At 37.7% G+C, this 13,492-nt stretch overlaps 1 protein-coding gene across 6 annotated transcripts in view; it reads right to left on the reverse strand.

The window, feature by feature from the left end:
* ALG14 (ALG14 UDP-N-acetylglucosaminyltransferase subunit) overlaps window positions 1-13,492 on the reverse strand; it is a 126,290-nt gene that overhangs the window by 107,280 nt on the left and 5,518 nt on the right. For all 6 annotated transcript variants that reach the window (XR_009596980.1, XM_042251219.2, XM_060400931.1 and 3 more), the window contains exon 2: window positions 12,184-12,335. Coding sequence is in view for 5 of the 6 variants with exons in the window: in XM_042251219.2 (XP_042107153.1) it covers window positions 12,184-12,335 (152 nt within the window). In the remaining variant the exon portion in view is untranslated. The remainder of the gene's footprint in view (window positions 1-12,183; window positions 12,336-13,492) is intronic.

Below are 13,492 nucleotides of genomic sequence, written 5' to 3' on the forward strand. Positions count from 1 at the left end.
TAATGGTTGTCAAGCTGGGTGGTTAACAAATAAGGCGCAGAATGAGAAGCAAATAAAAAAATGAACCAGAATCTACAGTGCAATGCCCTGACTCTCATTTCCCTCAGTGTCCCAAAGGGGTGGATGTCCCTGCTGAAACACAGGCCAACAAGTGGATGACTGCTTTCCGGGAAGAAGCTCTGCTTTGATTTTTCACTTACACTTTATATAATACAGCTCTGGTAATTGGTTCTATTTGGAAAGGTTACCATCCAATTTTTCAAAAAGATATTACTTTAGACACTCTTTACTTTAGAGATAATCCCAGTGGAAATTACATTTTCTTTAGAATGCTTTTCCAGATTTTTTTCATACAGGTAATTTCACAGCTAAACATTGTTTTGTTTTTTATTTCACTCAGCGTCCTGCCCCTCACCTTTCTAATCTCAGTTGCTTTATTTGAGTAGCATCGATATGTTTCTCCCCAGAGAAGCCTGTTTCTCTTCCAAAGCTAGTTAAACTCCTTAAAGAAGCATAGACTGAGAGGAGTTAAAAGTGCACCAGAAATAACTATTTCTCTTTACTCCTGTGTAACTATAAATAAGATAAATTACGTACCTAAAGATGTTAAATACAAGTAAAAATGTACTGAATCAAAGGAATTAGGAGGAAATTTGAATGAGGTTTCTGCAACAAAAGTAGGTCATCTCTACCATTCAATAATAAGACTATATTTTTAACATAAAATTTAGCTTTAAAATCTGTTAGATTTTTATATCTATTATAAATAGACAAATATTAACATTTAAATATTTTTCTAAAAACTAACAAAAATATTTAGAAATTCCATATTACACTAAGTTATTACCAAACAGTAGAAACTTCCTATGCGACTTGGGCAACAATATGTGATTAACAATAGGTCATTTGTATCTTCTGGTTTCTGGGAAGGTCTTCTTTATGTTTTTAGAAGAGCGGGCTTGTGCTGAAAATGTACGTTTTGGCTTCTTACCAGAACCAAGTGGGACTTGATGCACTTTTATTCCTAAAGTGCTCTGAGTGATATGGATGAGACACCCCACCAAGGCACAGGGTGCAATTATTGTTAATGCTTTAAAGTGGTACAGAGTTTCTGGTTTACTTAAGAAGTCTGAAAAAAAATTAGACTAAAAAGAGACAGTCAAGAACTTTAACTGCAGGAGTATTATCAACTGCTAGGAAACTGCAGTTGGTACAATTATACCAGATTTTAAAGAGTGAGGAAAATTGAATAGGTAGGAGGTGCTATTTATTAGGTGTACTAAACACATTAATATGGACAGTGTAGAATAGGCATCTATACAGAGAATACATTAAAACTTTGACTTAAACGAAGACCCAAACCCTTCTATAAATGGATTAAAATGCTGCAAGATACACAACAAAATATAATTTTATCAAAACTGGAAAGAAGGGAAATCTCTGCTTGCTAGAAACAAGAAGAAAATGAAATGGGAGCAGTCTGTGACCCTGGAGCTTGGGAGGAGGACATAATGATGCCAGAAACCTAGCGCTGGGTTTTGGGTTGCCCTCCCCAGGTTCCGGAGCAGAGGCCTAATGAGGGACAACAAACTGATGGCTGATAACTTCACAACAGTAACAGCTACCCTATATCTGAAACCTAGAGTGCTCTGGGCTTAGTGCTTAGCGGTCTTCTATTTTCTAACTACATTCAATCCCTGGGTGATATCACAGTTTTTTGTTTTGAGTCAAGTGGGCTTTAGAAAGCATCACTATGAACAAAGCTAGTGGAGGTGATGGAATTCCAGTAGAGCTATTTCAAATCCTGAAAGATGATGCTGTGAAAGTGCTGCACTCAATATGCCAGCAAATTTGGAAAACTCAGCAGTGGCCACAGGACTGGAAAAGGTCAGTTTTCATTCCAATCCCAAAGAAAGGCAATGCCAAAGAATGCTCAAACAACTGCACAGTTGCATTCATCTCACACGCTAGTAAAGTAATGGTCAAAGTTCTCCAAGCCAGGTTTCAGCAATACGTGAACTGTGAACTTCCTAATGTTCAAGATGGTTTTAGAAAAGGCAGAGGAACCAGAGATCAAATTGCCAACATTCGCTGGATCATGGAAAAAGCAAGAGAGTTCCAGAAAAACATCTATTTCTGCTTTATTGACTATGCCAAAGCCTTTGACTGTGGAAAATTCTGAAAGAGATGGGAATACCAGACCACCTGACCTGCCTCTTGAGAAACCTATATGCAGGTCAGGAAGCAACAGTTCGAACTGGACATGGAACAACAGACTGGTTCCAAATAGGAAAAGGAGTCCGTCAAGGCTGTATATTGTCACCCTGCTTATTTAACTTCTATGCAGAGTACATCATGAGAAATGCTGGACTGGAAGAAGCACAAGCTGGAATCAAGATTGCCAGGAGAAATATCAATAACCTCAGATATGCAGATGACACCACCCTTATGGCAGAAAGTGAAGAGGAACTAAAAAGCCTGTTGATGAAAGTGAAAGTGGAGAGTGAAAAGTTGGCTTAAAGCTCAACATTCAGAAAACGAGGATTATGGCATCTGGTCCCATCACTTCATGGGAAATAGATGGGGAAACAGTGGAAACAGTGTCAGATTTAATTTTTTGGGCTCCAAAATCACTGCAGATGGTGACTGCAGCCGTGAAATTAAAAGACACTTACTCCTTGGAAGAAAAGTTATGACCAACATAGATAGTATATTCAAAAGCAGAGACATTACTTTGCCGACTAAGGTCCGTCTGGTCAAGGCTATGGTTTTCCAGTGGTCATGTATGGATGTGAGAGTTGGACTGTGAAGAAGGCTGAGCGCCGAAGAATTGATGCTTTTTCACTGTGGTGTTGGAGAAGACTCTTGAGAGTCCCTTGGACTGCAAGGAGATCCAACCAGTCCATTCTGAAGGAGATCAGCCCTGGGATTTCTTTGGAAGGAATGATGCTGAAGCTGAAACTCCAGTACTTTGGCCACCTCATGCAAAGAGTTGACTCATTGGAAAAGACTCTGATGCTGGGAGGGATTGGGGGCAGGAGGAGAAGGGGACGACCAAGGATGAGATGGCTGGATGGCATCACTGACTCGATGGACGTGAGTCTGAGTGAACTCCGGGAGATGGTGATGGACAGCGAGGCCTGGCGTGCTGCGATTCATGGGGTCGCAAAGAGTCAGACACGACTGAGCAACTGAACTTAGCTGATGTAAACACAGGTGACTCCAAAATTCGTGTTGAAGACCAGCTTCCTTCAACTTCAGACTCACACATCTAACTGCACAGCCAACCTCCTTGCTTATATATTTGCAGATATCTTACACTCAGGCCTGCTGTTCTCTCATGCAGTCTTCCTCATGTAAATGAATGGCAGCTCCATTTTCCTGGTAGCTCAGGCCAAAAATCTGGATGTCACCTCCCACTCTGTTTTTTCTCCACATCTCACACCTTGCCTGCCAGGAAATCCTATTAGTGTTTCCTTCACAGTATGTCCAGAATCTGACTGTTTCCCATCACACCCACCACTGCCATCCTTGTCCAAGCCATGCTGGTCTCTCACCTGAATTATTGCAATGGCCTCCAAACTGCTTTCCTCGCTTCTGCCCTTGCCCCTTTTAGTGTATTCAGCACCCAAAATGATCCTATTAAAATATAAGCCAGATCACATCTTTCCCCTTTAAAACTTCCCAATGGTTCCCCACATCACTCATGGGGGGAAAAAAACCTAAGATTAAAAATGGACAAAAGGTCTTAAAAGATCTGACCCTGTTATCCCCACTTTGACGGCTATGGCTTCGTAACCTACTGAGCTTTCTCTTGCTTACTCTGCTTTGGCCACACTGATTTCCTTTGCTGTTTCATAAATATGCCAGGTACAATTCTGTCTCAGGACGCTTCACTGCAGTTATTGTTTCCTCTTCAAGAACTGGCTTTCCTCAGGCTGCCTTGCACCATACCTCCATCAAGTCTTGGTTCACATATCACTTTTCCCAACTACTCTACCAAAAACTGCAGTCTCCCTTCAACTCCCCAATATTCTCTGTTCCCTTACTGCTCTACTTCTCTCTTTAGCATTTATCATTAGCAAATTATACATTTTACTTAAGTATCTTGTTTATCATCCCCCTACTGAGATATAGACACCATAAAGGAAGAGACACTTGTAATTTATTCACTAATGTATCCCTAGCACCCAATGGGAATGCAATAAATACTTGTTAAATAAATAAATGAATGCCAAATTCACCGTTATTAAGGGAAAAATTCAAACTAGAATTCTAAATACAGAATGCAATCAAAGGAGGGCCAAACCCAAACATATTTTCAAACAAACAAACAAAATGGAAAGAATAAATCCCTTACAGACCTTCCATGAAAGAACTAAAAAATATATATATATATTTCTAGAAGAAAAATAGTGGATCCAAAAGAAAGGAGTAGTGAGGGTGAGGAAAGAAAATACCACATACATCTAAATAAATACAAACTGCATAAAATAATAGTAATAAGTAATATAAGTGGAGTAAAAACAAAGTAGAACCAAAACTCTGACGAATAACATATAGGATGGGAGGTGGTGCTCACAGTTAAAATATTCTAAAAGCCTTTTCTTTTTTTTTCAGAATACTGGAAATAATAAGATTTTGATTTTAAGTTGGATATCTGTATTAACAGTTTAAAGAAAATATCCAAGAGAAGAGGGTAATTTCCATTCCAGGATAAGAGGAGGACAATGAAAACTCAATCCAAACAGAAGGCAGAAACGGAACAAAAAAAGATTCAAAGAAAATGGTAAGTAGAAAGAATCAAATAAAATAGAAATAAATCTAATATATTAGTAACCAAAATAAACATACATCTACCAAACATGTTTGTTAAGAGACAATGATTCTCAGTTTTGAATTTTAAAATTATACTTTGTCATTTATAAAAGACACATTTAAAACATCATGACACACAAAACTCAAAAGAGATGGAAAATATGCAAACGCTATAGCACAGATTAAAAAAACAGCAAGAGAATATTATGAAAATATTAATGCCAAAATATTTGCAAAGTTACCAAAATTAAACATGTTCTTAGAAAAATATCTTAGTTACACTGGTTTTAAAAGAAACAGAAAGCCTGCAAAGTTATATTTCCATAACAAAAATAACACATTGGGGCCATGTATAACAGACAAGTTATACAAAACTTAAACTGGAAAAGAACAAAATAGTGACTTTTTGTTGGTGCTATGATATGTTATATATAGAAAACCCTAAAGACTCCACCAAAAAACTGTTGGAATTAAGAGACACATTCAGCAAAGTTCTGGATACAAAATCAATAGGCAAAAATCTTTTGTATTTCTACAACTATTAACAAACTATCAGAAAGAGAAATTAAGAAAACAATAACATTTATGACTGCATCAAAAAGAATAAAATACCTAGGAATAAATTTAGCCATGGAGGTGAAAGACTTGTTCACTGAAAATTATTGGACAGTGATGAAAGAAATCAAAGAAGACACCAATAAATAGAAAGATATTCTGTGCTCATGGATTGGAAAAACTAATCTTGTTAAAATGCACCATCAAACCAGAAATGTTACAGGAACTTACAAGAAATGTTAAAGGAACTTCTCTAGGTGAAAAAGAAAAGGTCACAATTAGAAACCAGAAACATGAAAATACGAATGGAAAAAATTAATCAGTAAAGGCTGTAGCTCAGCTGGTAAAGAATCTGCCTGCAATGCAGAAGACCCCAGTTCGATTTCTGAGTCGGGGAGATCTACTGGAGAAGGGATAGGCCACTCCAGTATTCTTGGGCTTTCCTGGTGGCTCAGCTGGTAAAGAATCTGCTTGCAATGAGGGAGACCTGGGTTTGATCCCTATGTTGGGAAGATCCCTTGGAAAAGGGAACAGCTACCCACTCCAGTATTCTAGCCCGGAGAACTCCATGGGCTATACAGTCAATGGGGTTGAAAAGAGTTGGATAGGACTGAGCGACTTTCACGTTCACTTACAAAGGCAAAAATACAGAAAAAGGTAGGAAATTTTCCATGAACAAAGCTAGCAGGAAGGTTAAAGACAAAAGTAAAACCATCTATATCCACAATAATCAGATAAGGGATACATGAAACAACTCCTGGTAAAACCTGGTATCTAAAACAGTTATCATGAGGGGAGGAGAATACAAATGCAAAGTTGTTAAAATGCAGTTGAAATTAAGAGATCATGAGTTTAATCATATATATCTCATGCAAAAAGAAAAAAGAATCCAAACCTAATCCTAAACACAGTCATCAAATCATGAGAGAACAAAAGAAGAACAAGAACAAGAAAGACCTACAAAACAATGAACAAAATGGCAATAAGAACATGCATATTAATAATTACTTTAAATTTAACTGACTAAATGATCTAATCAAAGACAATGAGTGGTTAAAAAAAAAAAGCTGCCTATAAGAGATGCACTTCAGATCTAAAGATACACACAGACTACAAATGAGGTGATAGAAAAACATATTCCACGCAAGCGGAAATCAAAAGAAAGCTGGGGTAGCAATCCTTATAGCAGAAGAAATAGATTTTAAAATAAACACTGTTACAAGAGACAAAGAAGGACATTACATAATGATCCAGAGATTGCTCTAAGCAGATATAAACATATGCACCCAACATAGGAGCATCTGAATACATAAAAGAAATACAGACAAAGGGAAAAATCAACAATAATAGTAAGGGACTTTAACACCCCACTCACATCAATGAACAGATCATCCAGACCAGATAGAAGATTAATTAAAAAAAGTACTATCCCTAAATGACACAATAGTCCTGATGGACTTAGGAGTATTTATAGAACATTCCACCTAAAAGCAGCAGAATACACATTCTTTTCAAGTGCACATGGAACATTTTTCAGGATACATTACATGCTTTACACAAAAGAAGCCTTGATAAATTTAAGAAAACTAGGGTACTATCAAGCATCTTTTCTGACCACACTGCTATGAGACCAACAGTCAACTCTAAAAGAAAAGCTTCAAAACACATATAGACCCGTGAAAGCTAAACACTGTGCTACCGAACAATAAATGGATTGCTGAAGAAATTGAAAAGGAAAAAAAAAAATGTGAAGACAAATGAAAATGAAAACACAATGATCCAAAACCTTTGGGATGCAGCAAAAGCAGTTCTAAAATGGACATTTACAGCTATACAAGCTTACCCCAGGAAACAAGAAAAATCTCAAATCAGAAACCTAGTCTCAAATCTAAAGGAGCTGGAAAGAGAAAAACAAATAAAACCTAAAGCTAACAGAAAAAAAGAACTTATAAAGGTCAGAGTGGAAATAAATGAAAGAGAGACTAAAAAACAATAGAAAAGATCAACAAAACTAAGAGTTGGTTCTTTGAAAAGATAAACAAAATTGATAAACCTCTAGCCAGATTCATTAAGGAGAAAAAGAAAGTGGGCCCAAATCGATAAAATCAGGAATAAAAAAAAAGCTACAACCTACACCACAGAACTACAAAGAATCATGAGGCTGCTACAACTATGTGGCAATACAAAACGGGCAACTTAGAAGCGGACAAATTCCTAAAACTCTTGCATGACTTCTCAAGACTGAATCGGGAAGATACACAAACATGGACAGATCAATTACCAGAAATGGAAATGAATCAATGATTTTTGAAAAATTCCAAACAAACAAAAGATGAGGATCAGAAGGCTTCACAGGTAAATTCCACCAAACATTTAGAGAAGAGTCAACACCTATCCTTCTCAAACTAGTCTAAAAATGTGCAGAGGAAGGAACACTTCCAAACTCATTCTATGAGGTCAGCATCACCTTGCCACCCAAACCAGACAGACATACCACAAAAAATAAATTATAGGCCAAGATCACTGATGAACATAGATGTAAAATCCTCAGTGAAACACTAGCTCTAACTGACTCTAACAATACATTAAAAGCATGATATACTACAATTAAGTGAAGTTTATTCCAGGATGTTAGGATTTTTCAATATCTGCAAATCAATAAATATGATACACCACATTAACAAACTGAAGCATAAAAGCCATATAATCATCTAAATAGATGCTGAAAAACTTTTTCATAAACTTCAACATCTATTAATGATATTGAAAATGAGCATAGAGATAACACAATTCAACATAATAAAAGCCATATATGACAAGTCCTCAGCTAAGATCATACTCAAAAGTGAAAAGCTGAAAACATTTTTTTCTAAAATTAGGAATAAGACAAGAATGTCCACTCTCACCATGTTTATTCAATACAGTGTTGGAAGTCCTATCCACAGAAATCAGCAGGGAAACAGATATTAAAAAATCCAAACTGGAAAGAAGTAAAACTGTCACTGTTTGCAGATGATATGATACTATATGCAAAAAATCCTGAAGATACCACCGAAAATCTATTAAGAGTTCATCAATGAATACAACAAAACTGCAGGCTACAAAATTTAATATACAAAAATCTGCTACACTTCCACACACTAATCACAAACTATCAGAAAGAGAAACTAAGGAAACGATCCCATTTACAACTGCACAAAAAAGAATAAAATACCAAGGAATAAACCTACCTAAGGAGGAAAAAGTCCTGTGTTTGGAAAATTATAAGCCACTGATGAAGGAAATTGAAGACCACATAAACAGATGTAAAGGTATACCACGTTCATAGATTGCAAGAACTAATAACCTTAAAATGACCATGCTATCCAAGGCAATACACAGGTTCAATGTAATTTCTATCAAACGACCAATGGCATTTTTCACAGAACTTAAAGAAATTTTTTAATTTGTATGGAGGTACAAAAGACAACAAAACAGCCAAACAATCTTGAGAAAGAACAGAGCTGGAGAAATTGTGCTCCCTGACCTCAGACTATACCATTAAGCTACAGTAATCAAAAGAGTATGGTACTGGCACAAAAACAGACACACGGATCAATGGCACAGAACAGAGATCCCAGAAATAAACTCACACACTGATGGTCGATTACTTAGGATAAAGGAGGCAAGAATACACAGTGAAGAAAAGACAGTCTCTTAACCAAGTGGCAATGAGAAAGCTGTATAGCTACATATAAAAGAATAAAATTAGAACATTCTCTAACATCAGGTAGAAAAAATGAACTCAAAATGGATTAAAGGCCTAAATGTAAGACCAGAAACCATAAAACTCCTGGAAGAAAACATAGGCAGAAGATGCCCAACAGAAATTGTAGCAGTGTTTTTTGGATCTGTCTCCTAAAAAAAGGCAACAAAAGCAAAAATAAACAAATGGAACCTAATGAAAGTTAAAAGGTCGTGCACATGAAAGGAACACACTGACAAAATAAAAAGACAGCCTACTTAGTGGGAGAAGACATCTGCAAATATATGATCAATAGGGGGCTAATATCCAAAAATATATAAACAGCTCAAATATCAAAAAAGAAAAAAAAAAAAGGCCGAGCAACCTGGTTAAAAAAGGGGCAGAATATCTGCACAGACAATTTTCCAAAGAAAAGATCAGATGGCCAATGATCAGGGAAATGTCAGTTAAAACCACAATGAGATATCACCTCACACTTGTCTGGCTGTCATCAAAAAGAACACAGGTAACAAATGTTGGTGAGGATGTGGGGAAAAAAGAACCCTCATACACTGTTGGTAAGAATGTCCATTGGTGCAGCTATTGTGGAAAACAGTATGGTGTCCCAAAAAACTAAAAATAGAACTACCATATGACCCAGCAATTCCACTCCTGGAATTTGAAAAAAGAAACAAAAACACTAAATCAAAAAGATACATGCACCCCAAGGTTTATAGCAGCATTATATACAACTGCCAAGATACAGAAGGAACCTAAGTGTCCATCAGCAGATGAATGGATAAAGAAGATGTAGTGTACACACACACACGCACAATGAAATACTACTCAGCTATAAAAAGAATGAAATTTTGCCAAATGCAACGATATGCATTGACTTGGAGCATATATACTAAGCGAAGTAAGTTAGAGAAAGACAAATACTGTATAATATCACATGTGGAATCTAAAAAATAAACTAGTGAATATAATAAAAAAGAAATAAAATCACAAATACAGAGAACGAATTAGTGCTTCCCATTGGGGCAAGGGAAGGAAGGAGGGGCAAGTCGGAGAAGGGATTAAACTCCTACACATAAAATAAATAAGTTATAAGGATATATTGTACAGAATACAGCCATTATTTTATAATAACTACAAATGAAGTGAAAGAATAAATTTCCGTTGCTCTAAGCCACCCTGTGTATAGTACTTTGTTATAATAGCACTAGGAAACTAACGCAGTATTGAGTCCTGAAACAGAAATGAAGCATTTTGGCTCATCCCATACCACATATTTCACTGTGGCTGAATAATAGCAGGTGGATTTCAATCTTGTTTAATGGGTATCTTCCAAGGACACATTCTAGTAGTGCATAAGTGAGGGATGGCCACCTGATGCGAACAGCTGACTCATCTGAAAAGACCCTGATGCTGGGAAAGATTGAGGGCAGGAGGAGAAGGGGACGACAGAGGATGAGATGGTTGGATGGCATCACCAACTCAATGGACATGAGTTTGGGTAGGCTCCGGGAGTTGGTGAGGGACAGGGAGGCCTGGTGTGCTGCAGTTCATGGGGTCGCAAGGAGTCGGACATGACTGAGCGACTGAACTGAACTTAAGTGAGGGATCAGGGGCTTCCCAGGTTACACTAGTAGTAAAGAACCCACCTGCCAATGCAAGAGATTTAAGACATGGGTTTGATCCCTGGGTCAGAAAGATCCCCTGGAGAAGGGAATAGCTACCCACTCCAGTATTCTTGCCTGGAGAATCCCATGGACAGAGAAGCCTGGCAGGCTGCAGTCCACAGAGTTGCCAAGAGTCAGACACGACTGAAGTGAGTTAGCATGCATGCACACAGCGAGGGATGACACTTAGAAGTGACCAAATCGTAACTAAAACAAGGTTTAACTAGCTATAAAGGTCAGCAGAGGGTGAGTTACCCATTAGTGCATCCTGATTTCCAAGAAAGATAACGACGATAGGGCCCATATGAGGGCAGCTCTAGAGTAACTGAAGGCAAGACTCAGCATCTGCTTTCCCATCTTGCTCTTCCTGTATATTAACTTCATAGTTTGCTCCAGCTGCAGTCTGTCTTTAGCTAGCAGGTGAAAACATGACTGCTTTTCTCCAAGTTTTCTCTTTTATAGAGCTGAAGCACCTGAAGAAAGACTATTTCCATTCTCAGGGTCCTCAAGTCCAAAGAGCCCAGAGGAACACTTTGAGTGGCCTGAGCTGGGTTGTCTGTCCATTCCTGAACTACCTGTTGGAGCTCCATGGCCAGGCAGGTACCAGAGAGCGGGAACGATGGAGACGATCTAACGAAGAACAGCTCTGGTTTCTTTCCTTGATAAAATAGTTTTACTTTTTTTTCAATTTACTCCAAATTCTGATTAAAATGCTAAAATGAAGGGAGCAATGAGGAGTTGAGAAGTAATTTTAAAGGCAGATACAGATATAATTGGAAGGATAAACAGTAGTAACAGATAAATTATCAATACACATAATACATTGATAAAAGAACTTTAATGAGAGACTTCCTTGATGGTCCAGTGACTAAGACTCCATGCTCCCAATGCAGGGGGCTCAGGTTCAATCCCTGGTCAAGGAAATATATCCCACATGCCATGACCAAGAGTTTGCACATTGCAACTAAAACCCAGCACAGCCAAATAAATAGATAAATATTAAAAAGAATTACACTTTGGTGTGTTCTTCAAAAAAAAAAAAAAAAACTTTAACAAAGAGCCAATAAGCACATGAACTGGATGCTTTAATGTATGTACTTATAAATAAAACAATTTTTGCAGTTGGAATTACCAAAAAATTTTTGCAGTTGGAATTACCAAAAAAAAAAAAAAATTCCATTTAAAAGAAAAGAATATAAGAAATTAGCAACCATTTTTATCTGAAGATTTATTTGAAAGAAGCTTTTATCTTTGGGTAGTATAGGCACTATTTTTCATCAGCAATAAACATGTGACTGTATTGTGTGAGCAGGGCACTGAAGTGCCATGAGATTGCTTCATGAGAGAATGAAATTCAATATACAACCTGTAACTTTCTTAGACGTAGAAATTATTACTTACCGTTGCACTGGGGTTTCTATCAGCTCGAATTTGTTCAAAAGAATTTATTTTATGGGTACTCATTTCATCAGTGTCAGCAACGATATAATGTCTAGGAGAATAAGCATTGGACAGGTTCTCCAGCAGCCTTAGGATCTCAGTGGTATGCCCACCTGGAAAAAATATTGGAAGACCTAAGATGAAGAAACTTGTAATGGACATATCCATCTGATGATGTTATCCTAATGTTAACTTTTGTGCATTTCTCAAAATACAGAAGGAATATCTGGAAACAATAATCTGTGCCCTTGTAGAAATATTACTTCTATATGGGGGAAGAGGATAATAGATGTATAAAAATAAAATCAGTACCAGCAGTAAGTCGTGCTACTATACTAGCTGAAGAAGGTACAAAGAAGTATAAGACACTGTACTGTGCGTGCTCAGTGGCTCAGTCCTGCCCAACTCTTTGCGACCCCATGGACTGTAGTCCACCAGGCTCCTCTGTCCATGGGATTGTCCCAGCAAAGAATACTGGAGAGAGTTAGCATTTCCTTCTCTAGGGGACCTTCCTGACACAGGGATCAAAACTGTGTCTCAAGTCTCCTGCATTGCAGGCAGATTCTTGGCCACTGCATCACTTGGGAAGCCTGGTATAAGACACAGGTCCTGTTATCAAGAAGTCTGATGGGAGAGGGGCAAGACACACACAGGTATATAAAGAGTGATGCAAGATAGCAAAAAACATTAAAATGAGGGGGACAGACAAGCAAACTGTTATGAAAAGCAATGCCCTCAGCATAGAGAAGATCCCTGGTAAAGGCTGAGATGACTTAAAAGTGAAGCTAATGGGCAGACAGGTATAGGGATGCCACTGGGTGGGGTGGCATCATTAGGACATGAGAAGACAAGATCTGGGATGGGTGTTCAAGGCTTGGTGCGAACACTGGGAAGAAAGATGAAGGTGAAGTAAGGTCAGCAAAGTAGGTTGGAAAATGGGAAGCAGCTGCTGAAGGCTTCCATGTTGTGAAGTAATATTAGGCAGGCATGAGCGCTGATTGCCAGGGCTCAGATCTTTCTAAGGAAGACTTTTGTTCAACACCTCCTAACAGAAGTCTCAGCCCTCTGCAGGTCCTCAAATACTTACCAAACTTCACCCAACCACTGTGTGTTCAATTTCTGAAATCGTACAATCTCCAAAATTTTACCACTTTAATTTTAAAACCATGAATTTAAAAATCAACCGTGTTCATTAAGGTTTCTTTCAGGGGAAAAAAATCAAAAAAATATATTTATCTCATTAACTATATGCCAATTAAGCAAGGCAACT

This window comes from Ovis aries, chromosome 1 (assembly GCF_016772045.2).
Source record: "Ovis aries strain OAR_USU_Benz2616 breed Rambouillet chromosome 1, ARS-UI_Ramb_v3.0, whole genome shotgun sequence".
NCBI lineage: Eukaryota > Metazoa > Chordata > Mammalia > Artiodactyla > Bovidae > Ovis > Ovis aries.